The sequence below is a fragment of the Bombina bombina genome, chromosome 4 (assembly GCF_027579735.1).
Source record: "Bombina bombina isolate aBomBom1 chromosome 4, aBomBom1.pri, whole genome shotgun sequence".
In the NCBI taxonomy this organism is placed as follows: domain Eukaryota; kingdom Metazoa; phylum Chordata; class Amphibia; order Anura; family Bombinatoridae; genus Bombina; species Bombina bombina.
The window spans coordinates 931,425,115-931,449,314 of NC_069502.1; the positions used below are offsets into that span (position 1 = coordinate 931,425,115).

Genomic DNA, 24,200 nt, shown 5'->3' on the forward strand with positions numbered 1-24,200 from the left:
CCCATGTATAGGTGTGTCGGGTTCTCTGTGGGCTAAAAGGCCTTAATTTTTGGAAGCGCATTCCAGTTTTTCAACTTGGAATTTTCACATCGGTCATCATGCACCCATGTCCTATTTGGGACATTTCTGAAGCTGGTCAATGGAATTTACCCCCATCAAACCATATATTTTTGAAAAGTAGACACCCTAGGGTATTTCAAATGCTTGTATTTTAACACTTTCCATGCACTAATTCAACCACCAGTCTTTGTCAAACTTTTGGGTAGTCATTATTTTGTGTTATTTTTCACACACATTGTACTTTAGGCATGGATTCTCAGTTCCTGTTATGTGTTACTACCAAAAAAACCCTCAATATGTGTTCAACAACATCTCCTGAGTACAGTGATACCACCCATGTATAGGTGTGTCGGGTTCTCTGGGGGCTAAAAGGCCTTAATTTTAGGAAGCGCATTCCAGTTTTTCAACTTGGAATTTTCACATCGGTCATCATGCACCCATGTCCTATTTGGGACATTTCTGAAGCTGGTCAATGGAATTTACCCCCATCAAACCATATATTTTTGAGAAGTAGACCCCCTAGGGTATTTGAAATGCTGGTATTTTCACACTTTCCATGAACTTATTTAACCACCAGTCTTTGTCAAACTTTTGGGTAGTCATTTTTTTGTGTTATTTTTCACACACATTGTACTTTAGGCATGGATTCCCAGTTCCTGTTATGTGTTACTGCCAAAAAACACCTCAATATGTGTTCAACAACATCTCCTGAGTACAGTGATACCACCCATGTATAGGTGTGTTGGGTTCTCTGGGGGCTAGAAGGCCTTATTTTTAGGAAGCGCATTCCATTTTTTACACTTCCCCTTTTCACATCCCATGCACCCATGTTCTATTTAAGACATTTCTGAAGCCGGCCAATGTAATTTACCCCCATAAAACCATATATTTTTGAAAAGTAGACATCCTAGGGTATTTCAAATGCAGGTGTTTTAACACTTTCCATACACTAATTCAACCACTAGTCTTTGTCAAACTATTGGGCATTCATTTCTTTGTGTTATTTTTCACATACATTGTACTTTAGACATGGATTCACAGCTCCTGTTATGTGTTACTACCAAAGAAGACACCAATATGTGGTCACCAACATCTCCTGAGTTCAGTGATACCACCTATGCATAGGTTTGGTGGCTTGTTTGGGCGGTGCAATGCCAAATGTCTGACATGTGTTTGTGATTTTTTTTCACATTTAACATATTTTCTTTGCCTATTTTTTTTTTTTAACATACCCCAATTTATTTGTTTTCCATAAATGTGATTATATTTAAAAAGTTGACCCCCCAAGGTATTATACATGGAGTGGTTTGATGACTTTGATGCAACCGTTTTAGCCCAAAAAATTGGAGAAAGTATATGGTGGTAATTTTTCAATTTTCATTGTTACAGACACATTGCTTTTTTACTATGATTTAGGAGAGACTGTTGTAAGTTATTGCAAAAGAATACTTCAGGTTGTTTTCTGCAAGGCACCCTGAGTACACCTATGCCCCCCATGCATAGGTTTGCCAGGATTTTGGGAAGGTTATGTTACAATTTTATGACTTGTGATTTTAGTTATTAAAAATGAGAGTATTTCTTCTGATAGGCCTATCTTTAGTTTGGGGCCTATCGCATACCCCACTTTTATTTATTGCATTCAAAGTGTATATTTTTTAAATGTTGACACCCCAAGGTATTGTATATGGTGTGCTTTGATGCCTTTGAAGCAACCGTTTTAGCCCAAAAAATTGGAGAAAGTATATGGTGGTAATTTTTCAATTTTCATTTTTACAGACACATTGCTTTTTGACTATGATTTAGGAGAGATTGTTGTAAGTTATTGCAAAAGAATACTTCAGGTTGTTTTCTGCAAGGCACCCTGAGTACACCTATGCCCCCCATGCATAGGTTTGCCAGGATTTTGGGAAGGTTATGTTACAATTTTATGACTTGTGATTTTAGTTATTAAAAATGAGAGTATTTCTTCTGATAGGCCTATCTTTAGTTTGGGGCCTATCGCATACCCCACTTTTATTTATTGCATTCAAAGTGTATATTTTTTAAATGTTGACACCCCAAGGTATTGTATATGGTGTGCTTTGATGCCTTTGAAGCAACCGTTTTAGCCCAAAAAATTGGAGAAAGTGTATGGTGGTAATTTTTCAATTTTCATTTTTACAGACACATTGCTTTTTGACTATAATTTAGGAGAGACTGTTGTAAGTTATTACAAAAACATACTTCAGGTTGTTTTCTGCAAGGCACCCTGAGAACACCTATGTCCCCCATGCATAGGTTTGACAGGGGTTTTGGTTAAAAAAAAACAGGCCCAATTTTAGAAAAAAAATAGAGTAGTGAAATGTAAAAATCTGGCACAGTAAAAGTAAAAAAAACAAAAAAACATCTAACTGTAAACATAACCAAAAAAATATATATATATATATGTAACAGCAAATGTATTTATTTTTTAAAAAATTGACCATTGTATGGTACCGCTTGAAGCAGTCCCCAATGCAGAGTGCAGGCTGTCCAGGGCAATCAGGACAGTAATATATGGTGTCCCTTCTCTTCCCCCTCTTGGTACAGACTCTGCATTTTTTTTGTGGTTTCTGCTTTGTGGCAGTAGGGGGGATTTTAAAAATAAAATGGTTAGCCCCAACTCTGCTCTCTCCCATCACCGCCCGGGGAGCAGGTGCATCATGGTACAAAATCCCCGTAATAATCTGGAGCTGAAACTGTAAAAAAGTCTTTTTAACTCTGGGGTTTGCTTTTTTGAACAACAAAAAAGCGTTGTGGGTTGCAATCTGCATTAGGTAAATTGCAACCTTTTTGTACCAGGCCCTTGTCTTCCGCATAATTAGGTAGGGCTGCAGCAGCTGATCAGCCAGATCAACCCCACCCATATGCCGGTTATAAGACTTGATGCACACTGGCTTCCTTATGATCTCAGCTCTGCCACGTACAGAAACCGCCACCGTCCTCTCTGTGTGGATGGTGGTAAGAAGGTATACATCCTTCTTGTCTCTGTACTTCAGTGCCAACAGCTCCTCTTGGCGCAGAGCTGAGGTCTCCCCCCTTCGTAGCCGGGTGCGTACAAGCTGTCCTGGGAAACCTGCACGGTTCTTTTTAATTGTACCGCAAGCTACTGTATCAAAGCAATACAGTAGCTTGAACAAAAGGACACTTGTATAAAAATTGTCTAAGTACAAGTGATACCCTTTGTTCATTAGGGGTAATATCAGGTCCCAGACAATCTTGCCAGTGGTTCCCATATGTTCTGGGCAACCTGGAGGGTCAAGGTGGCTATCCTTTCCCTCATACACCCGGAAGGCCTGAGTATACCCAGTCTCGCTGTCACAGAGCTTATACACCTTTACCCCATATCTGGAGCGTTTGGAAGGAATATACTGCTTGAATCCCAGCCTTCCCTTATACTTCATTAGGGATTCATCAACGCATATATTCCTTCCAGGTGTATAAGCCTCTGCAAACCTGGCAGAAAAGTGGGTTATCAGGGGGCGGATTTTATACAGCCTGTCAAATTGGGGATGCTCCCTAGGGGGGCACAGGCTGTTGTCGCTGAAGTGCATGAAATGCAGAATCATTTCATACCTCTTCCTCGACATAGTCTGGGAGAAAATGGGGGTAGAGCAGATGGGGCTAGTACTCCAGTAGGAGCGAATGGAGGGTTTCTTTATGATGCCCATCAGCATAGTCAATGCCCAGAATTTTTTGAATTCTGGCACATTGATGGGGGCCCATTGCTGCTTTGCCAAATATGTTCCAGGCTTTGCAGCACGGAACTGATGGGCATATAAATTAGTTTGGGCGACAATGTTCCCCAATATATCATCGCCCAGAAACACTTCCAGAAACTGCTGGGGGCTAAAACCTGCCACATCTATATTTATGCCAGCATTTGCTGTGAAGGGTGGGATATCTGGCCTCTGGAGATGAGGCGTTACCCACTCTTCAGCAGCAATGGCAGTAACACGCCTCCTTCTGGCAGGGGGGCTAGCAGGGGGGCTGGCAGGGGGGCTAGCAGCCACAGATACATCACTATCAGTTGAGACTGCATCTAGTGATGTATCTGAGCACATGGCAGGGTCAAAATTGGGGTCTGAGTCAGAAATAGAGGCATCTGACTCTGACGCAAGGATGGCATACGCCTCCTCAGCACTATATCTTTTCTGTGACATTTTTGTATCTGTCACAGAAAACAATTACTAAAAAAAATTAAATTAACTAAATTAATTAACTAAATTAACTAGCAAAAATGTACAGCTATGCTACTGCCAGTGATTTATAGCGATCACTGGCAAGCTAGAGGTTAATGGCTCTGAAAATTAAATTAAATTAACTAAATGTTTCTGAAAAGAGCCTTTGGGTTTTTAAAAAATTACAACAACAAAATTAACCCCTAAAAAAATGCACACACAGCAAAAAAGTACAGCTATGCAACTGCCAGTGATTTATAGCGATCACTGGCAAGCTAGGGGTTAATGGCTCTGAAAATTAAATTAAATTAACTAAATTAATTAACTAAATTAACTAGCAAAAAAGTACAGCTATGCTACTGCCAGTGATTTATAGCGATCACTGGCAAGCTAGGGGTTAATGGCTCTGAAAATTAAATTAAATTAACTAAATGTTTCTGAAAAGAGCCTTTGGGTTTTTAAAAAATTACAACAACAAAATTAACCCCTAAAAAAATGCACAGACAGCAAAAAAGTACAGCTATGCAACTGCCAGTGATTTATAGCGATCACTGGCAAGCTAGGGGTTAATGGCTCTGAAAATTAAATTAAATTAACTAAATGTTTCTGAAAAGAGCCTTTGGGTTTTTAAAAAATTACAACAACAAAATTAACCCCTAAAAAAAATGCACAGACAGCAAAAAAGTACAGCTATGCAACTGCCAGTGATTTATAGCGATCACTGGCAAGCTAGGGGTTAATGGCTCTGAAAATTAAATTAAATTAACTAAATGTTTCTGAAAAGAGCCTTTGGGTTTTTAAAAAATTACAACAACAAAATTAACCCCTAAAAAAATGCACAGACAGCAAAATGCAGCAAAAAAAAAGTGCACCTATGTTACTGCCAGTGATATATAGTGATCACTGGCAAGCTAGGGGTTAATGGCTCTGAAAAGAGCCTTTGGTTCTATATTTTTTAACAAATAAAAGAAATAAATCTCTCTCTCTGCTAAATACAGGTCTCTCTCTCTCTCCAACAAAATGGCAAGTGAGGAGAGGGAGGGAGATCCACACTGATCATAGTCAATATTTACAAATATTGACATGATCAGACAAATGGGGTATTTTATTATTATTATTTTTTTTAGGGTGGGAGGCTCAGATTGGGTGACCCTAGCTTGCCCCTATGATGAGGCAGGCTAGGGACACCCCCAGAGGCCCCATGATGCACTGGGCATCGCCATCTTGGATGCCTAGTGAAGGGGGAGGGGGGGGGCTATTTAGGGCTTTTTTTTAATATACGTTTTTTTTTTTTTATTATTATTACTTTTATTTTATAACTAACTAAGTGCCTCGACCCACCGAGGCACTTAGCACACAATCAGAGCATCGGAAGCGTGTCTGATCGCTTCCGATGCTCTGAAACACTGCCGGGCTCCACGTGGAGCGAAACCGGAAGTGATCACTCGTGGGGGAGTGATCAATCCGGTCCCGGCACTCGGGAACAGTATTGCAGGATGCCTAGACCTCAAGGCAAGCCTGCAATACTGTTAGAGCAGCTGGAAGCGATTCCGATCGCTTCCAGTGCTCTGTTAAACCGACGACGTATGCCATACGTCCTCGGTCGTTAAGTGCTTTTTTTTTGAGGACGTATGGCATACGTCGTCGGTCGTTAAGGGGTTAATGTCACCTATCATAAGGCAGGAAATATTACAGTTTTTATAGTTTTTTCACAATGTTTGTAATTGTGACACTTGGAGAAGTGTACTATATTAGTCATTAAATGACTAACATTCTGGGCTAGGTAAAAATGTAATCCATATAGCTTTAACACACAGAACATAACATTTAAATGCTAGCTATAAATACACCATACCTGCTAATTCCCAAACCTCCTGACAATTAGATGAGTCTATGTCACATTTATACTATTCCAGTGTGAGTCAATAGTTTAGGAAATAATTTCCTGGCCTCATATTTCCCTTATGACTACAGATCAGTATGTGTGTATGTATTGTATATTAAATAAAAATGGAAACTTTTTATTTTTACTGTTTTTTAAACTTGTTTTTCATAGAAACTTGACTTTATATTTTACAATAAACTAGAATAAGTAAAAAAAATAAATCTGTTTTTAGACTATTACCACCATTGTATATCTCTCAGTAAATAAAAAGAGATTTTAGTGCAGTATGTTATTAATGTGCTGCAGTAAGCAGTCTCCTGCTGGGGTTTATAATATTCAGCATGCTGGTCACTAAACAAGGATCAAACGCCCTCTGCTAACACATTGCATACTGATAAAAGCAGCAGACCCATAGGGACCCACCCTAATCACTGAATACACCTACTGCTCAGGGTGTTTTATTTAAGCATAATTTGATATCATTCGCCTCCCTCCCGTGTTTATTACAAGAAATATTTAGTCATACTCATAAAAAAAATCTATGTTTTTAACTATGTTACAGAGATAAAGTAAATTTTTCAAAATGTAGTGAAGCATCTAAAGATATACCACAAATTATTTCAACTAAACCTATCCTTTTTTTAGCACTAATTATCCATGTAATCGTTCACGTTTCCAGTGACTACAAAACAAACACAGTACTACAAATTTACATGTTTGCTGTCAAAGGCTTTAGTACAAGTAAAACTATCTCTAATTAACAAATAAAAACAATTCATTTTTAATATTTGTGAACATATTTTTTTTCTAAAATGAATAAATATTCTGTTTTGAGGGAGCTCCATATAAAACTAAGACTTGTGGTGCTGCAGATACCAATCAAGTCTGTCCTCCTTACAATCTCGAATAAGGAACCAGTGGTGTCTGTGTGGCTGGGTTAGGCTGTAGGGCTCACATGGTGTCAGGGTGACTACTCCCCTCCTCCTCCTCCGCCCTGCACCAACAGCCTCTGCTCCCTGCTAAACCCCCACCCACAGCAATGCTGGCTGTATACTCCCTCCCCCATACACACATCAGCAGCTCTGCTCCACCGTACGCTGCACTTATCCGGGGACACATAGATCCCAGACGGGAGGAGTAAAAAAGGGAAAGGGAGAGAAAAAGGCACCGAGAAACAAAGATTCACAACAGCAAGAGGGAGAGATACCGTGATACGACTGTATAGGTAAATAGAAGGGGGAGACACAGAGCTGTAATCTAAAGAGATAAAATAGGATTTAGTTCAAAGAAGGGAGAGGATAACAGACAACAAAGATAATCTGCTTGCTGCAGCTGGGATCTCCTGGGTCCTTTATGTATGCTGTATATTTGTTTCATTGGCCAAGAATGGAAAAGTCAACGTGTATGTGTACATGGGTGTGAGCATGTGTGAATCTTTAGACAGATACTTGTCTCTTCATTATGCCAAAGGTGCAGCAAAGGGTCATATATTCGTCTTCTTGCTGGGCTGTTAGTTATTGTATTAATACAGCTGTAATCCCTTTGTTACTTCATGATACTGTGTATAGCCTGCTTGATATTCCTTTGTACTATGTATTATGCACATACAGTACTGTGCATCCCTGTTCAACCCTGCTTTTGTTATATATCAATACTTTTTAATGTTAGATGGTGGATAGGTACATTAGGGTAGCAGCAGTCAAGGCAGTTCACTGGCATTCTTTATTTAATATACTATTCCTTGTGGTTGTTAATTACATGTTAACCTTGTATGACTCAAATGACTGAATATGAGCAATGGTACAGTTATTTATTCTCAGTCTAATTTTAAATATTATTCATTCTATTTACTTTTTCTCAGGTGGTTTAATGTAGAAAGTAATATACACATTCTAAGACATAAGGCTTTCTTATCATTGCAAGAACTGGGCCAGGGTATTTGTGTGTCTGGGCCTATATATATATATATATATATATATATATATATATATATATATATATATATATATATATATATATAATTTTTGTTTACTTGATTGCAACAATATAGTCAGAAGTTACAGATGTATGATACAGCTATTAAGTTGCAGTGATACAGTAACAAAATAATAAGTAAAGACTTGTATGTCATACCATGCTTTTGGAATTAATGATATTAAATAGTTATTTTTCCTAAATTGTTTATTCTGTCATTGTAAAACATGCTTGTTTCTGTATTAATTGCCATTAAAGCACACTTATCACTGGTGGGTGAAAGTAGAGACAGTGATCGATCATTAAAGTAAGCACAGATGTATCTTTTTTTTCTTCTTCTCCTCTACAGGAAGTCAAATATGGTATTTAGTGGATCTTGTAAAGCTCAAGGCTAAAAAGTTTATGAAGAAACAATTTACCTTTAACTTGTTATTTTTATAGGCCTCCTGATTTTTCCATAGTAACATGACTTTTTCATATAATACATTCTTTTGAAAAGAAATGTATGCAGTAAGGGTATAGTCTATACTGGTTTACTGTACTTAAAGGGACATTATACACTCATTTTTTCTTTGCATAAATGTTTTGTAGATGATCTATTTATATAGCCCATAAAGTTTTGTTTTTTTTAAATAAATGTATAGTTTTGCTTATTTTTAAATGGCATTGCTCTGATTTTCAGACTCCTAACCAAGCCCCAAAGTTTTATGTGAATACGGTCAGCTACCTTCTCCAGCTTGCTGCTGTTTGTATAAAGGGTCTTTTCATATGCAAAAGAGGGGGGAGTGTCTTATTTGCCACTTGCAGTGGGCTTTCCAACTACCTTTTCAACAGAGCCAAACTGACAGCTTCTAAGTAAGTTTTTAAACAGTTTTATACTGGATTTTTATATCAGTATCTGTGCATCTTATTCTTTATAGTAGTGTCTATTACATGCAGTTATATGAAAATGAGTGTATACTGTCCCTTTAATAAAAAGTCAGTCACATTTGTAATAAAAATGGAGGTTAAAATATGAGGATGAACTAAAATGAATTTTCAATTTAAAGACGTATTAGTACTTTTAGTAAAAGGAACCTAAAGAGAGAGAGAGAGTCCATCATGGGATTTTTCATAAAATTGACAAAATATTTTTTCTTTTTGTATATACTAAATTACACAAAATAAGGACTAGTCCTGAATTGACTGAAAACTTGGAATTTGAGAATTATACTTCGCTACAAAAATGGGCAAAAAACTGGTATATTAATATATATTATATTGTTTCTGTGCCTCAGGATAGAGATCGTGTTTCAGTTTTGAATTGAAACAGAATAAAAGTGCTTCTACTAAAGCAGTGTTCTTGCTGGGGACTGATCAAAATTTAATTTCCATGATTCAAATCGAGCCCTGGTTTTCAAACCTGTTATCAGGTCTCCCTAAAAGGCCACATTTTTAGGATTTCTGAACTAGAGCACAGGTGTAATAATCAGCTGATTAGTAAACATGGTTATTTTACCTGCTCTTACCCAAGGTGATCCAGAAAACCTGGCCTGTTGGGGAGGCCTGAGGACAGGTTTGAAAACCAGTGAAATAGACGAGCATGCATTGTTTAACTGCATGACAGTTTTCTTCTATTATCAAAGTGCTTTGCTCTCTTTGTATCCTTTGTTGAAGAGAAAACTTAGGTAGGCTTATTAGTAGCAGCAATGCACTACTGGGGCCTAGCTGAACACATAGGATGAGCTGGTGCCAAAGGCAAATATGTGCAGCTACCAGTGACCCGCTAGTTCTCAGTAGTGCATTGCTGCTCCTGGCCCTACCACGGTATGCTTTTAAGCAAACTTAGCTGATATTACATTTAATTTTCAACATTTGGTGCACAAATTATCATTTAAATTAATTGATGTGAAATTATGCAATAAATGTGTGTTTTGGATAGCTTAAAGAGACTGTGTACTATACATTTGTTTTACTCTTAATGTGTTTGACATGTTATACCAGCAGCAGAGAATAACATTTATAGGAAATTGCTCCTTTTTAGGTTTTATTTTGTATATGAAATAGCTGGTTTTGTTAATTGAAACTACAACCCATTAAAATGGTCTGATCTTGCATAGAAATCAGACCTCCTTATAACTTTCTATACACATACATGCTTCCTTTTTTTATCTGTGTACCAAAAGCCCAATACTTAGGGTCTGATGATGTTAACATCTCCGCTCTGGCATGATCTAATACGTCTCATCAGTACTGCAAGGTCCTTTTAAAGACTTTTTTAAAAAGGCATTTTTTTCTTGAGAGTTGTTTATCTCTCTATGCAGAATTTATAATATTTATAAATATTTGAACATTTTAAAATATTGCAAAGTATTACACTGCCCCCATCTGGCTATTTCATTATACCAACCGTATGGACACATTTTCTGTGGCGACAACTGTAAAGGGGATAGTTCTGTGATGTTTATTGTATTCATAGAAACCCAGTGAAATTTGATTTATCAGATTGTAATATGAATGTTTCAAGACACTTAAATGGTTATAATACACATCTGCTAAATCACTTGAAAGTGATGCAGCAAAACTGAAAAAAAGCTGCCAAGGATATATAACCTAAACAGCTCTATATAAAAAGGAAGGTATTTTACCTCAAAATTTCCTTATCTCACAATAGTATCCTTCAGCTACTGTCAGCATGTTGAGGGGGAAAAACAACCAGCTTCATCATACTTTGCTTTACTGTAATCTCGAGATTTCACTGATATCTTGTGCGATTTCATAGTAAATTTCCTTAAACTGCATAGGGAAATAACATTACTGTACATGCACATGCCAGATGCATGCTCCTTAGCAAGTCGTGGGACTATCATTTCTGATTGGTTGCTTAAAATCACTTTACTATTGGATGTGGCTACTGATGAATTTTTGAGGTAAAATATCTTTTTTTTTTTTTTTGGTGATATTTTCTAGTCAGCTTTTTACAGCTATGCTGCAGAACTTTCAATTGCTTCAACATTTGGGTATAATGTCCCTCTAAAGGACATGAAAACAAAAAAATCCATTCATGATTCAGATAGAGCATACAAAAAAAAGTTAACTAAATAAACAATTTTGTCAGGTTGCCTGCTATTTTTTCCCTGAAGGCTATTTAATTCATTAGTGGAACCTTCTATTGTCTGTATATAAAAGATATAAACTTTTGTGCATATGGTGCAGCATTTCACACTGCTTATTTGTATGGATCATATGGCAGCCCAAGGGTGGAACATATTGGTCTCTGGTAACTGCTCAACTTGAATTATTTTTAAAGGATTTACTCAATAATGAGTAGGACAAAGAACTAAAATAAAACATGTCCAGGGAGGACTTTTGATGAGTAAGCTAATTGGCAAGTTAATTAATTAAAGAAAATGTGATTATTAAAGGAACATTAAATGCGAGCAATTGTTCAAAAGCATTGAAGTTCAAATATCAATTTAAACAGATTTTTATAACTCTGAAAATCCATAAAAGGCTTTACTGCAAAAACAATGATAGTTGTGCTAACAAAAAAACAATTACAAGCCTTGCTTACTGCAGTGACTGGATTGACTCCTCCAACTAAGGCACATTGGGCTGCAAGCGTGGGAACCTGCGCCTCCCATAATTTCACCTCGCACATCGGGGTATTACATATACCCCGCTGGCAGTTCATAAAGTGCCGTAAGTCTGATAAACTAACGATGTCCAGAAATGAGCGTAACTACAAATTTCTGGAGTTGCTAGTGACTTACGGCACTTTAGAAGCTGCCGGCGTCTACAAAACCTGACTAAATTATTAAATCTCCCATACTGTCTAACACGCCTTCCAAACATAGCCCAACACGTCTACCCCTCTATCCGCTATCCCCCCTCACTATCCTAAGAAAAGTAAAGGGAATATCAAATTTCCCGTAAAAGTCTAACCTGCCTCCCAAAAATAGCCCGACACGTAAAACCCCTATGTCCGCAATCCCCCCTCACTACTAATAATAAATGTATTAACCCCTAGACCGACAACCCCCCCAACGCAATAAGCCTAATTATTAACCCCTAAACCGCTATAGCCCACACCGCAATTAACCTATTTAAGTATTAGCCCCTAAACCGCCATAGCCCACATAGGCTATTAAATGTATTAACCCCTAATCTGCCGCCGCAAACGTCGCCGCCACTATAATAAAGTTATTAACCCCTAACCCTAACACCCCCTAACTTAAATATTATTTAAATAAATCTAAATAATATTACTATTATTAACTAAATTATTCCTATTTAAAACTAAATACTTACCTATAAAATAAATCCTAAGATAGCTACAATATAATTACATTGTAGCTATAGTTTATTTTATTTAATTGTATTTTATTTTAGGTAATTGTAGTTAATTTATTTAATTAATTTAATGATAGTGTAGTGTTAGGTTTTATTTTACAGGTAAATTTGTAATTATTTTAACTAGGTAGCTATTAAATAGTTATTAACTATTTAATAGCTATTGTACCTAGTTAAAATAAATACAAAGTTGCCTGTAAAATAAAAATAAATCCTAAAATAGCTACAATGTAGTTTATTTTATAGGTAAGTATTTAGTTTTTAAATAGGAATAATTTAGTTAATAATAGTAATATTATTTAGATTTATTTAAATAATATTTAAGTTAGGGGGGTGTTAGGGTTGGGGTTAATAACTTTATTATAGTGGCGGCGGCATATTAGGGGTTAATACATTTAATAGGCTGTGTGGGCTACGGCGGTTTAGGGGTTAATACTAGAATAGGTTTATTGCGGTGTGGGCTGTGGCGGTTTAGGGGTTAATAGAGTTTATTAGTTATTGCGGTGGGGGATTGCGGTTGACAGGTAGATAGACATTGCACATGAGTTAGGTGTTAGTTTATTTTTGCAGGCATTTTAGGGAGTTACGGTGCTCCCATACTCAGCGCAAGGCCTGCTACGGCTGCTTTTTATGGTGAGGTAAAAATGGAGTAAGATTTCTCCATTTTCGCCATGTAAGGCCTTGCGCTGGATATTGGATACCGATTTACGTCGCAGTCCCATGTTAGCTTATGGGAGTAAAAATTGTGAGCGACGGGTGAAATATACGCACGTAACTTGTATGCTATGCCGTATATGTAATACCAAAATCGCGTAAAATCTGGCGTTGCTGGCTTTTGCGGGCGACGCTGCATATGTAATGGGGCCCCTGGTGAGCCAATGACAAGAGACGCGTGTGTGTGTGTAGTCACCAATCACCTTCTAACTCCCAGAAGTGCATTTCTGCTCCTTGGGCTATCTAGGTATGCTTTTCATTACAGGATATAAAGAAAACAAAGGAAATGTGATAATATAAGTAAATTATAAAACTTTAAAGTTTAATTTTGACCATTAAAACATCTGGAACTGTTTCAGGGGTTTAAGGGTGCAGGTATATTCGGAATTTCTAAAATAAATAAATAAATAAATATATATATAAATAACTTTATGGTGGAAAAGAATTATTGGTTTTAAATGGGATAATATGATACACATGATTTACAGTACAGCAGGAACAGACTAATTTATGTAACACTACTAATAATCCTAACGTATATTAATCAATAAATAATGTATAGCTTTAATCCTGCAGCACTTTTTTTGGCTCCTATTTATTTTTGCCTTTGTCCTACTATAATCCAGAGAGAACCAATATTTTCCGTTAACTAAACCAATACTCACACACACTTGTTTTTAGTGCATTGATGATATTTACCTTGTTATATAAAATAATGCCACAATAAAATAGACATATACAATATAATTGGTTCCTCTGAGACAGTCGTTACTGCTGAGTACTTCTGACTGCTGCCAGAGATATTGTATATGTTTTGGGTAGTGACCCTTTGTTGCCTACTTGTTCTAAGTATTGGGGGTTTGGCATACAGGCAGAAATAATATAAAGACGTGTGTTTACAGAAAAAGATACAATAAGATCATCTGATTTCCCTGCAAGCGCAATCCATTTTAATGGACTGTGGCTTCAAAGAACAAAACCAGCTATTGCATGTACAGGCTGGTATAACAAGTCATTGGAAGCAATTTTACAGTAAACTGTCCCTTTAAGCCTTTAAGTTTTTTCTTTCCACATATTTCCCTGTCTCCCAGAACAAAAACATCCATGCTAACCAGTCAAAAACTAATACGAACATATCTATCTATCGATCTATATCATGAACATGTGTAGTTATGGGAATTGCAAAAATGTTTTTACTATGATGACTGTTGATGCAAAATTGATAATCCACTTTAAAGAAGCGAATGACTTATGACAAGATGAGTGAGGGGGAGAAGTAAACTGAAAATTAGATAACAGTATTAACCCCAGCCTCCCTGGGAGAAAGTAGATTAAGTACAATTTTTAAATGTATTTTACAGCAAATTAATAATGAATGTAGAGTATAATAATTTTATACTTTTCAATAACTAAACATGTAAGTCATCCTTAAAGGGACACTCAATCAAAATTAAACTTTCATGATTCAGATATAGCATGCCATTTTTTTTTTATTTTTTTTATTTTTTTTTTATTGTTGAGGTTCAAAATAAGTATACAAAACAAATGAATTCATTACATCTGGTATCGTAATAGGCATAGTACAAATAAATCCAGACATTGCAGATAAAGCAAAAAAGTAGAAAAATAAATAAATACCCACATGTCTTAAACAAAAAAAGAAGAAACAACAATTTCTCTAGGGCAGATAACTGATTTTGCCCGATGCGCAAAAAATAGAACCTCTAACTTTTTCTAGTAACTCCACATAACCCAATATGGGGGACACCCCTCAACTCAAAACAAATCCACAAACATAAAAAAAACCAAACAAACGGAAAGAAAAAAAAAAAAAAAAAAGGGGGGGAAAGGGGGATAAGATGAATGAACATAAATGGCATAGAACTGTTTACCAAAGCTTTAACAATACAAGTTCAGAATTTCGAAATGGATAAATTAAATAATCAATTTCATTAGGGGAAAGGGTTTTGATAAAAGATGACCATTTTGAAAAGAATACAGAAATGTCTTGTTCATCAGTTAAGTTGGTATCGACCTGCTCTAGGATACATTGTTTTTTCAAACAATTCTTGACCTCCGGAATACTGGGGGTCTTCTTGCTTTTCCATTTTTTAAAAATTAGGTATCTCGCCGCTAAGATGGCCATGTTAACCAATCTGTGGTTTACATGCCGATTTTTTGAGTCCTCCTGAAGGAACAAAATATATGTCAGTTTTAATGTCAGAGGGGAAATCCCCAATTTATTATTAAGCCAATATTGTAACTTAAGCCAGAATTGTCTAATCCCTGGACACTCCCATAGCATATGTACAAGGTTAGCCGCTAGTAGTGAACATCTAGGACAAGTATGAAAGCTGAGATTCCCATATCTGAAACCTTTATCAGGAGTAAAATATGTCATAAAAAGTAGCTTGATATGAGATTCTCTCCACGTAGCGGAGAGAGTAGTTCGTGTTACTGCAGAGATTGAATATTGAATGAAATCAGTATTGACATGGTTCTGCGGGGAGCTAAACAAAACTGTGGCCCATTTTGAAGAAATATTTTCCAAATTAATGGTACCCTTTAAAGAACTCAAGGTTTGATAGCAAGGGGAAACTGACATGTGTCCATTTTTGGCTAACACAAGCCAGTTTTCCATGTGTCCTAAAGTCCAATTCCAGCCGAACTTATTTGTTAGATCAAATAGAAAGTGTCTTGCTTGTAGATACGCGTAAAAATCCTTTTGAGGTAAATTGAACTCCTCACGAAGGGAACTAAACGTTTTGATACACTTGTTATCAGAATCTAATAATTGAAAAACATTATGTAGGCCTAGCATAGACCACCTTTGAAAGGGTGATGTTTGGAGTCCTGCTTGAAATTGTGGATTGCCTATTAATGGCATAAATTTAGATACCCCATAGTCTAGATCCATTAATTTAGTAACTTTTCGCCAGACCTGAAGCGGATTAAATATAGTTCTCATTTTTTTCACCTCGTTAGGTAGTACACTAGAATTACAATGGATTATTGCTGAAGGCAGGAATGGAGCAATTACATTTTTTTCCAATTCGTTATCTGTGACATAGTCTTTACTGAAAATCCAATCCATCACTAGACGCACGAGAAAAGCATAATTATAAATCTTAAGATCTGGTAAAGCCAGCCCTGCAAATTTTCTAGGGAGGGAAAGTTTAGCTAATGAGATTCTGGGTTTTTTACTTTGCCAGATGAAGTAACTCAGAGCAGAATTGATCTTTAGAATATCATTTCTCTTGAGAATCAATGGAGTGTTTTGGAGAACGTAAAGAATTTTGGGAAGGCAGACCATCTTATATAGAGCTATTCGGCCTGATAGAGATAAGGGGAGATTATGCCAATTCTTCAAACTCTCCTTTATTTTATTTAATATCGGTGAGATATTAAGACGATACCACATATCAGGGTCGGGAGAGATTACAATACCCAGATATCTAAAAGATTCGGAGACAATCCTAAATGGTATGTTTACCGGGGGCTTGTTGGGGTATTTAATCCACATAAGTTCAGATTTGGTAGTATTCACCTTATACCCGGAAAAGGATCCAAACTGATCTATAGTCGAAAGAAGTTTTGGGATATTAGAATAGGTGTTTCTAATATAGATAAGGATGTCATCCGCATACAAAGCAATTTTCATTTCCTTCTTACCTATCCTGATCCCTTCAAGATGGTGTCTGACGTAAATAGCAAAAGGTTCGATGGAGAGGTTGAAGAGGAGGGGGGAGAGGGGACATCCCTGCCGAGTACCTCTTTTAAGGGGTATATCCGAAGAAATCAATCCATTGACTAACATCCTTGTAGAGGCAGAATTATATAAATTAGTAATAAATTTGAGAAAACTACCATTCAGACCAAAGCGTTGAAGAGAATAGAATAAGTGGTCATAATGGACTGAGTCAAAAGCTTTTTCTGCATCTATTGCAATAATCGCTAAGTCCGAGGTGTCCCCCCTCTCCCCACCCCCCAACCCCTCCCTAGTTCTAAAATAATCGATGGTGAGAAAAACTTCTCTTATTTTAGCCGAAGAATTACGTTGGAACATGAATCCAGCCTGATCCTTGTGTATGATGGTAGGGAGAAGGGACTGAAGCCTAGATGCTAAAATGGAGGTGAATATTTTATAGTCTGTATTTAATAAGGCTATAGGCCTGTATGATTCCTTTTTTTCAGGATCCTTCCCTTGTTTTAGAATTAAAGTAGTATAGGAGGCAGTAAAGCTAGAGGAGGGCTGACTACCCTTGATATACATATCGTTATATAATGAGGTTAGGTGAGAAACAATTACCGGAGATAATATCTTATAAAACTCATTAGGGAGAGCATCTGGGCCTGAGGCTTTATTCAATGAAAGATCCTGAATTGCTTTAAATACTTCAAGCTCAGAAATTGGAGAATTAAGAATTTTGGTCTTTTCATGTGTAAGTGTTGGGTGCAAGATTTTGCTCCAGAAATCTTCACGCTCAGAGTAGTTAGAATTTTTGAGGGAGTAAAGGTCTTGGTAATAATCTGAAATGGTCTTTAGAAGTTCCTCTGAGGTTGTTAAATTTTTACCTCTATCTTGTAATGAAAGAATCAAAGAAGAACCTTTATCTCTCTTAACTAGTCTTGCCAGGAATTTCCCGGTTTTATTACCATATCTGAATAGTTTAGCCTGAAGTCTCAGGTCTTGCTGGGAGGTCCTATATAGTAGAAAGGAATCCCTTTCCTGTAACATTAAAGTATACCTTGCCCAACTAGCCGGTGATTTCTCTATTAAATGATTATTATATGCATTGGACACTGACCTCAGGATTTCCTTTTCTCTTAGTTTGACTTTCTTTGTCCTATTAATGACATAGGCTAAAATCTCCCCTCTGAGGACAGCTTTCGCCGTTTCCCAGAATATAATAGGCCGATCAGAGTATTCATGATTAAAAAGAGCATATTCTTCAAACTTAGAAACAAGCCAAGTTTTAAACTTAAAATCTGTTGCCATATACGCCGGGAAATGGAACCGCAAACTCCTAGGAGCAAAATCATTTAGCTGAAAATCAAGAAAGATGGGGGCATGGTCTGAAATGCATATAGGGAGAATCCCAGAGATGATTTTTGATTTACATAGCCTTTCATCCACAAGGAAGATATCGATCCTTGAGAGTGACTTATGGGCTTTAGAGAGACATGTAAAGTCTCTGGTATCGGGATTCTGTGACCTCCAGAGATCTCTAACTCTGAGATTCTGAAAAAGTCTATTGAATAGTTTTGACTCTAGGTTATCTCTTTTGGTTTTTGGGCTAGAAGAGTTTTGTCTGAGCCTATCTAAGGGATATTGTGGTGCCATGTTGAAATCCCCTCCTACTATAAGATAACCTTCCGCATATGCCATGATATTAGTTTGGAGTGTTTCCCAGAAAAGAGGATTGAAAACATTAGGAGCATAGATGTTACAGAGTGTAAGTAGCACCTTATCTAGTTTGATCTTCACCAGGAGAAACCTCCCCTCTGTATCTGTTTTAGTGTGGAGAACCTGATAATTTAATTTTTTCCCAAGCAAAATTGCAACCCCACCTTTCCTGTGTTTGCTAGGGGATGAAAGGACTTCTTTAACCCAAGAAAATTTAAGTTTTAAAACTTCTTCTGGTTTTAGGTGGGTTTCTTGCAAGAAGGCAATGTTAGTATTTATTTTTTTTAAGTGCGAGATTATTGTTTTTCGCTTAATAGGAGAAGTGATACCCCCAATATTCCAAGAGGTCAGCTTAAATTTGCCTAAAATATCTGCCATTTAAGAGAATAAGGGAAAAAAGACAACAAAACACAAAACACAACAAAAAAAAAAGAAAAAAAAAAAAAAAAAAACAGAACAAGAGGGGGCCCCCCCCCCCAAAAAAAAGAAAAAGGAAAAAAAAAAAAAAAAAAAACCCACACTAGTAATAACCCCTTAGCTTGTTGGACCATCTTCTACACATAGTTAGTTACTAATAGATGAGTGTTAGAAACATTAAAAGGAATCATGTCAAGCCCCTATTTTCCAGTGGGAGGGTCTCGGTACAAAATTTCTCAGCCTCTTTGGGTGAATCAAAAAAATGCGTTTGATCATCTACCATGATCTTCAATCTGGCTGGGTAAATTATAGTAGCTCTAATCCCCTGATTAATTAATCTAGTACATATTGGGGCCAACTCTCTTCTTTTTGCAGCAGTTTCTGCAGAAAAGTCTTGAAAAATCATAATTTTTGCCTCTCCCAAATAAATGGGCTGATTTTTACGGTAGTAGTGTAGAAGTGTAACTTTATCCTGGAAATTTAGTACTTTGGCTATAATAGGCCTAGGTCTAGTTCTTGTGTGCTCTTTGTCAGCTGTATATGAGCCTAACCGATGTACCCTTTCTACTATAATTTGTGGGTGCGAGTGTGGAATATTTAAGAGTTGGGGTATGGTAACCGTTAATAATTTGTTTAAGTCATCATATTGGTTTTCTTCCGGTACCCCAATAACTCTAAAATTGTTCCTCCGAGAGGATTTTCTAAATCCTCTAGTTTACCCTGGATTTTTAAAAGAGTGGTATTCATAACTTCTAGCTTGGTGTTATGACTCAGTGTCAGGTCTTCTACATCAGAAGTTCTCTGCTCTACTTCTGAAAGTCTAGCAGAGAATTGTCTAACCTCTTTAGACAACAAGGTAATGTCCTGTTTAATTTCAATCCTAAGGGAATCAAATTTAGGGGTCAAAGCATCGGATATGTTAGAGACCAAAGCCTGGATATCCAACGGCTCCCCTGCATGTGACGGATTAGGGGTAGCAGTGTGTATATCTGCCAAAGTCTCAAGAATGTTCTTATTCCTCCTTTCCCTTTGGCGGGCTGCCATAACTGAAGGTGAAGTTTTTGCGTGAGTGGATAAGAATTTATCCATGTGATTAATAAGTGAAAAAAAAGGTAATTAAATGGTGATCAGTGCACTGAGCTATTCAGTGAAAGTGAAGGAGTGGTGGATGGGACCCTAAAAAATTTGTGCGTAGTAGAAGTGAAGTTGTTACGTGCTTTGAAGTAAATAAGTGAGGTGCTTAGGAAAGGTGAGGGAGAAAAGAAGAGAGAAAGAGAAAAAAAAAAAAAAAGGGGGGGGGGGGAGGGGAGTGATAGGAGGTGGGTGATGGGGGGAAGGGAAAAAAAGGGGTGTAAAAAGTGAATAAAGACTTTAAGTCAGTTATTAGAGCCTACCAAGGAAAAAAAAAGGGGGGGCTTTTACAGCCAATATTTTGACGGTGAATGGATCAGAAGAGGGTTTAGATCAAGGTTGAGCAAGGAAAGGCCTAGAGATTTGTTTCAAGACCTAAATCTTATTCATGCAAGACCTGATGAATCAGACTGAACAGAATATATATTACTTAATTAGCTCTATAAATATACTAGATTCGGTTGGAAGAGGCAACTTTTAACTGCAGTTTCCTGCTTATCAAGAGAAAAATATGAAAAAACTTTTCAGCAAAAATTTATAAGTTTAAAAGAGGAATAGAAGAAGAGATAAGTCTCAGTTTTAACTTGTAACTGTGTGTATCCCCCAGACTGCTAGAGACAAAGCAAAAAAAAAAACAAAAACAAAAAAAAAAAAAAAAAAAAAAAAAAACCCCAAAGAACAAAGACAAAAAAACCATCTAGTATCATATGAGAAGAAATAAATGAATAGGTAAATAAATGATTTCTCTCTTCTCTTTTCTTCCCCTTTTTCCCTCTCTTCCCTTCTCACTATATAAATCCTACTAAGGGATGTAATAACAGTGTGCCTGAGTTCGATCTAAATAAAAGAGATTTTAGAACCAATAATTAATATTCAATACTTATGATCTGCACAATTATATCAAAGCCATAGGAAAAAAAAACTCCTCTTATATGATAGTAAGTAGGAGAGGAAAAAAGAGCAGCCTTAATCAGCTAGAGAAGAAAAAAAAAAAAAAATAATAATAAAGAACAGTCCCAGTAATAACAAATAAAGAGTTACTTGCATGCCATTTTAAACAACTTTCCAATTTACTTCTATTAACAAAATGTGCACAGTCTTTTTATATTTAAACTTTTTGAGTCACCAGCTCCTACTGAGCATGTGCAAGAATAAGTGTGTGTGCATTTGTGAATGGCTGATGGCTGTCACATGGTACGTGTATGCATTTGTGATTGGCTGATGGTTGTCACATGGTACAGGGGGAGTGGAAAAATACATAACTTTTAAAATTGTCAGAAAAAAAAACTAGTAGTCATTTGAAGTTCAGACTAAGTGATATTGCATTGTCTTGTTATCTTGCATTTGTTGATTATGCAAATCTACTGTGTTGACTGGTCCTTTAAAATGTTGAATTAAATGGTCTTTTAAATTTTTAATTGGTGCTGCTATGTTGTAACCTAGGTTTCCTTCTCTGCTGAGACCAATGAGGAACAGTTCTAAATGAGTCACTAGAGTGTGCAACCAATGACTGTGGGGAATATAGCAGTGTTATATGTAGCCACCAATCACTGGCTAGCTCCCAGTTGTGCATTGCTGCTTTGGAGTCTACATAGATATTTCTTCACAAGAGACCAATGTACATTTGATAATAAAAGTAAATAGAAATAGTAAGACAAAGTAATATATATTGGAAGTAAAATTAAAAAGTCAATTGAATCTTCGCTGATGGCAGATAAAGGAGAGGAAACCTCAAAAGCAATGAAATAGGGATTTATTGCTATTCAATTTAAAGGGACAGACTACACTAAAATTGTCATTGTTTAAAAAGATAGCTAATGCCTTTACTACCCATTCCCCAGCTTTGCACAACCAACATTTTATATTAATACACTTTATAACATTTAAACCTCTACATTTCTGCCTGTTTCTAAACCGCTAAACAGCCTCTTATCACATGCTTTTTTATTTGCTTTTCACAAAAGGGGGGTGCTAGTTCATGTTAGCCATATAGATAACATTATGCACAACCCAGCACTTATTGGCTAAAATGCAAGTCAGAAGATAATAAATAAAAAGTCATGTGATCAGGGGGCTGTCAGAAGATGCTTAGATACAAGGTAATCACAGAGGTAAAAAGTCTATTAATATAAATGTGTTGTTTATGCAAAACTGGGGAATGGGTAATAAAGGGATTATCTATCTTTTAAAACAATAACAATTCTATTGTAGACTGTCTCTTTTTAAAGGGACACTCAGGTTAAATTAAATTTTCATGATTCAGATACAGCATGTGATTTTAAACAACTTTCCCCTTTACTTCCATTAAAAAAAATGTGCACAGTCTTTTATATTTACACTTTTTGAGTCACCAGATCCTACTGAGCATGTGCAAGAATTCACAGACTATACGTATATGCATTTGTGATTGGCTGATTGCTATCACATGGTACAAGGGGAGTGGAAATATACATAACTTTGAAATTTGTTAAAAAAAAATCTACTACTCATTTGAAGTTCAGACTAAGTGCTATTGCATTGTCTTGTTATCTTGCATTTGTTGATTATGCAAATCTAATGTGTTGACTGGTCCTTTAAGAAAGAATGGACATGTAATAGGCTTTATATTGGATTTGTGTTACGTGCCTCTTTTTAGTGTAATTATGCATTTGTTCTTTTCACTTTGTATGTTTAATTTTTTTTTTTAATTCTTAAAAATCGAGAGAGAGAAAAAAAATAGTAAATCGAAAAGTCGTTTAACTTTGACTTTCATGTTCTTTTAAATATAACTGTTATACTTGCAATCTACAGTAAATATGATTTATTTTTTTTTTTTATCCTAGCTTTTATGTTCCAGGATATTCAGTAAAGGAAAAATAAGATTATCTTCAATTGAGACAGTGCTGCCTTCAGAGGACAAGTAATGAGTGGTTCTCATACAGCCATAGCCCCTTTTACCCCATGTATGGAGGGTCTGCCTCCTCTTCCAAAGAGCCTTAGTGGACTGTTGAACTCAAGTGGAGGCTCAGGCTGGCGGGACCTAGAAAGAGTCTATGCTCAAAAATCACGTATCCAAGATGACCTAAGCCGCGGAGGCGTAGGTGGCAGCGCACAAGCACATCCAAAACCTCCTAACCTAGATGCAGCTTTGGCCCTCCTTCGAAAGGAGATGGTAAGTGACTTACTTATTAAGCCATTGATGTATGACTGATGTAGCAGATATTTAATTGAAGTACTATTTTACTTGAATGTTCCATTTACATAATTTAAATTTCTAGCATTATAAAATAACATTTTAATATTTGTGTCTGTTTTCCAGAGGGGTCTGTCTGCTAGTCTCTCAGTCTGGTCATAGTTAAAGTTCATGTGTATACCTGAGTAACCAGGCTTCCCAACTGCCCCTATTTGATAGTCCCTTATTCTGTGCCATGTCCTTTAGCAATTAGACTGCTCACAAATGCCCAGACATGTCCACAATAATGCAAACTATCCACCTGTGACTCGCCCCCTCCCAACACAATCGTGCACACAAATTGGCAATGCCCTCCTCAACTTCCTGAGTCCCTTATACCTAGCTTAGCTTCAAATGTTGGGAGGTATGGAGTAACACATATGGCATACACTGCTCCATCTCTATCCATACTAGAACTATATAATCACAGCACTAAACACAAAAACAAGAAGCCGCCTCCTCTAGGAGCTAGATTTATCAATCCATAGCGGACAGAGGCGTACATATTAACCCCTGTCTTCCCGAGCTTTCCTCTGGCTTGGGTGCAACCCCGCCCCACTGCCCACGCACAGCCAGTCACGCATAGGCAGGAGCTGGCAATCTCCCCGGTCGAAGGAGACCGGGGAGATTGAAATTCTCCATCTAAGAGGTGGAAAACATGGTAGAGAGGCATCGTTCTGATGCAAACCTTCAGTCAGACAGGAGAAGGGTTTGATAAATTGAGCCCTAAGCGTAGTGTATTCAGTGATTAATGAAACAAACTGCAATATTATATGAAGTTTTAATACAACTGTACTGGGCATATAACTATATAGGGTTACTTATATTCATAACATGCCTACCAAGGAAATACCTGTATTTGTTCCGCAC

At 36.7% G+C, this 24,200-nt stretch overlaps 1 protein-coding gene across 1 annotated transcript in view; it reads left to right on the forward strand.

The window, feature by feature from the left end:
* The first annotated feature begins 7,180 nt into the window (after positions 1 to 7,180).
* The window catches only part of FAM89A (family with sequence similarity 89 member A), a 39,772-nt gene continuing 22,752 nt past the window's right edge, over positions 7,181 to 24,200 (forward strand). Inside the window, exons 1-2 of the mRNA XM_053711895.1 lie at positions 7,181 to 7,369; positions 22,942 to 23,270. Coding sequence (XP_053567870.1) covers positions 23,022 to 23,270 — 249 coding nt within the window. The 5' untranslated portion in view covers positions 7,181 to 7,369; positions 22,942 to 23,021. The remainder of the gene's footprint in view (positions 7,370 to 22,941; positions 23,271 to 24,200) is intronic.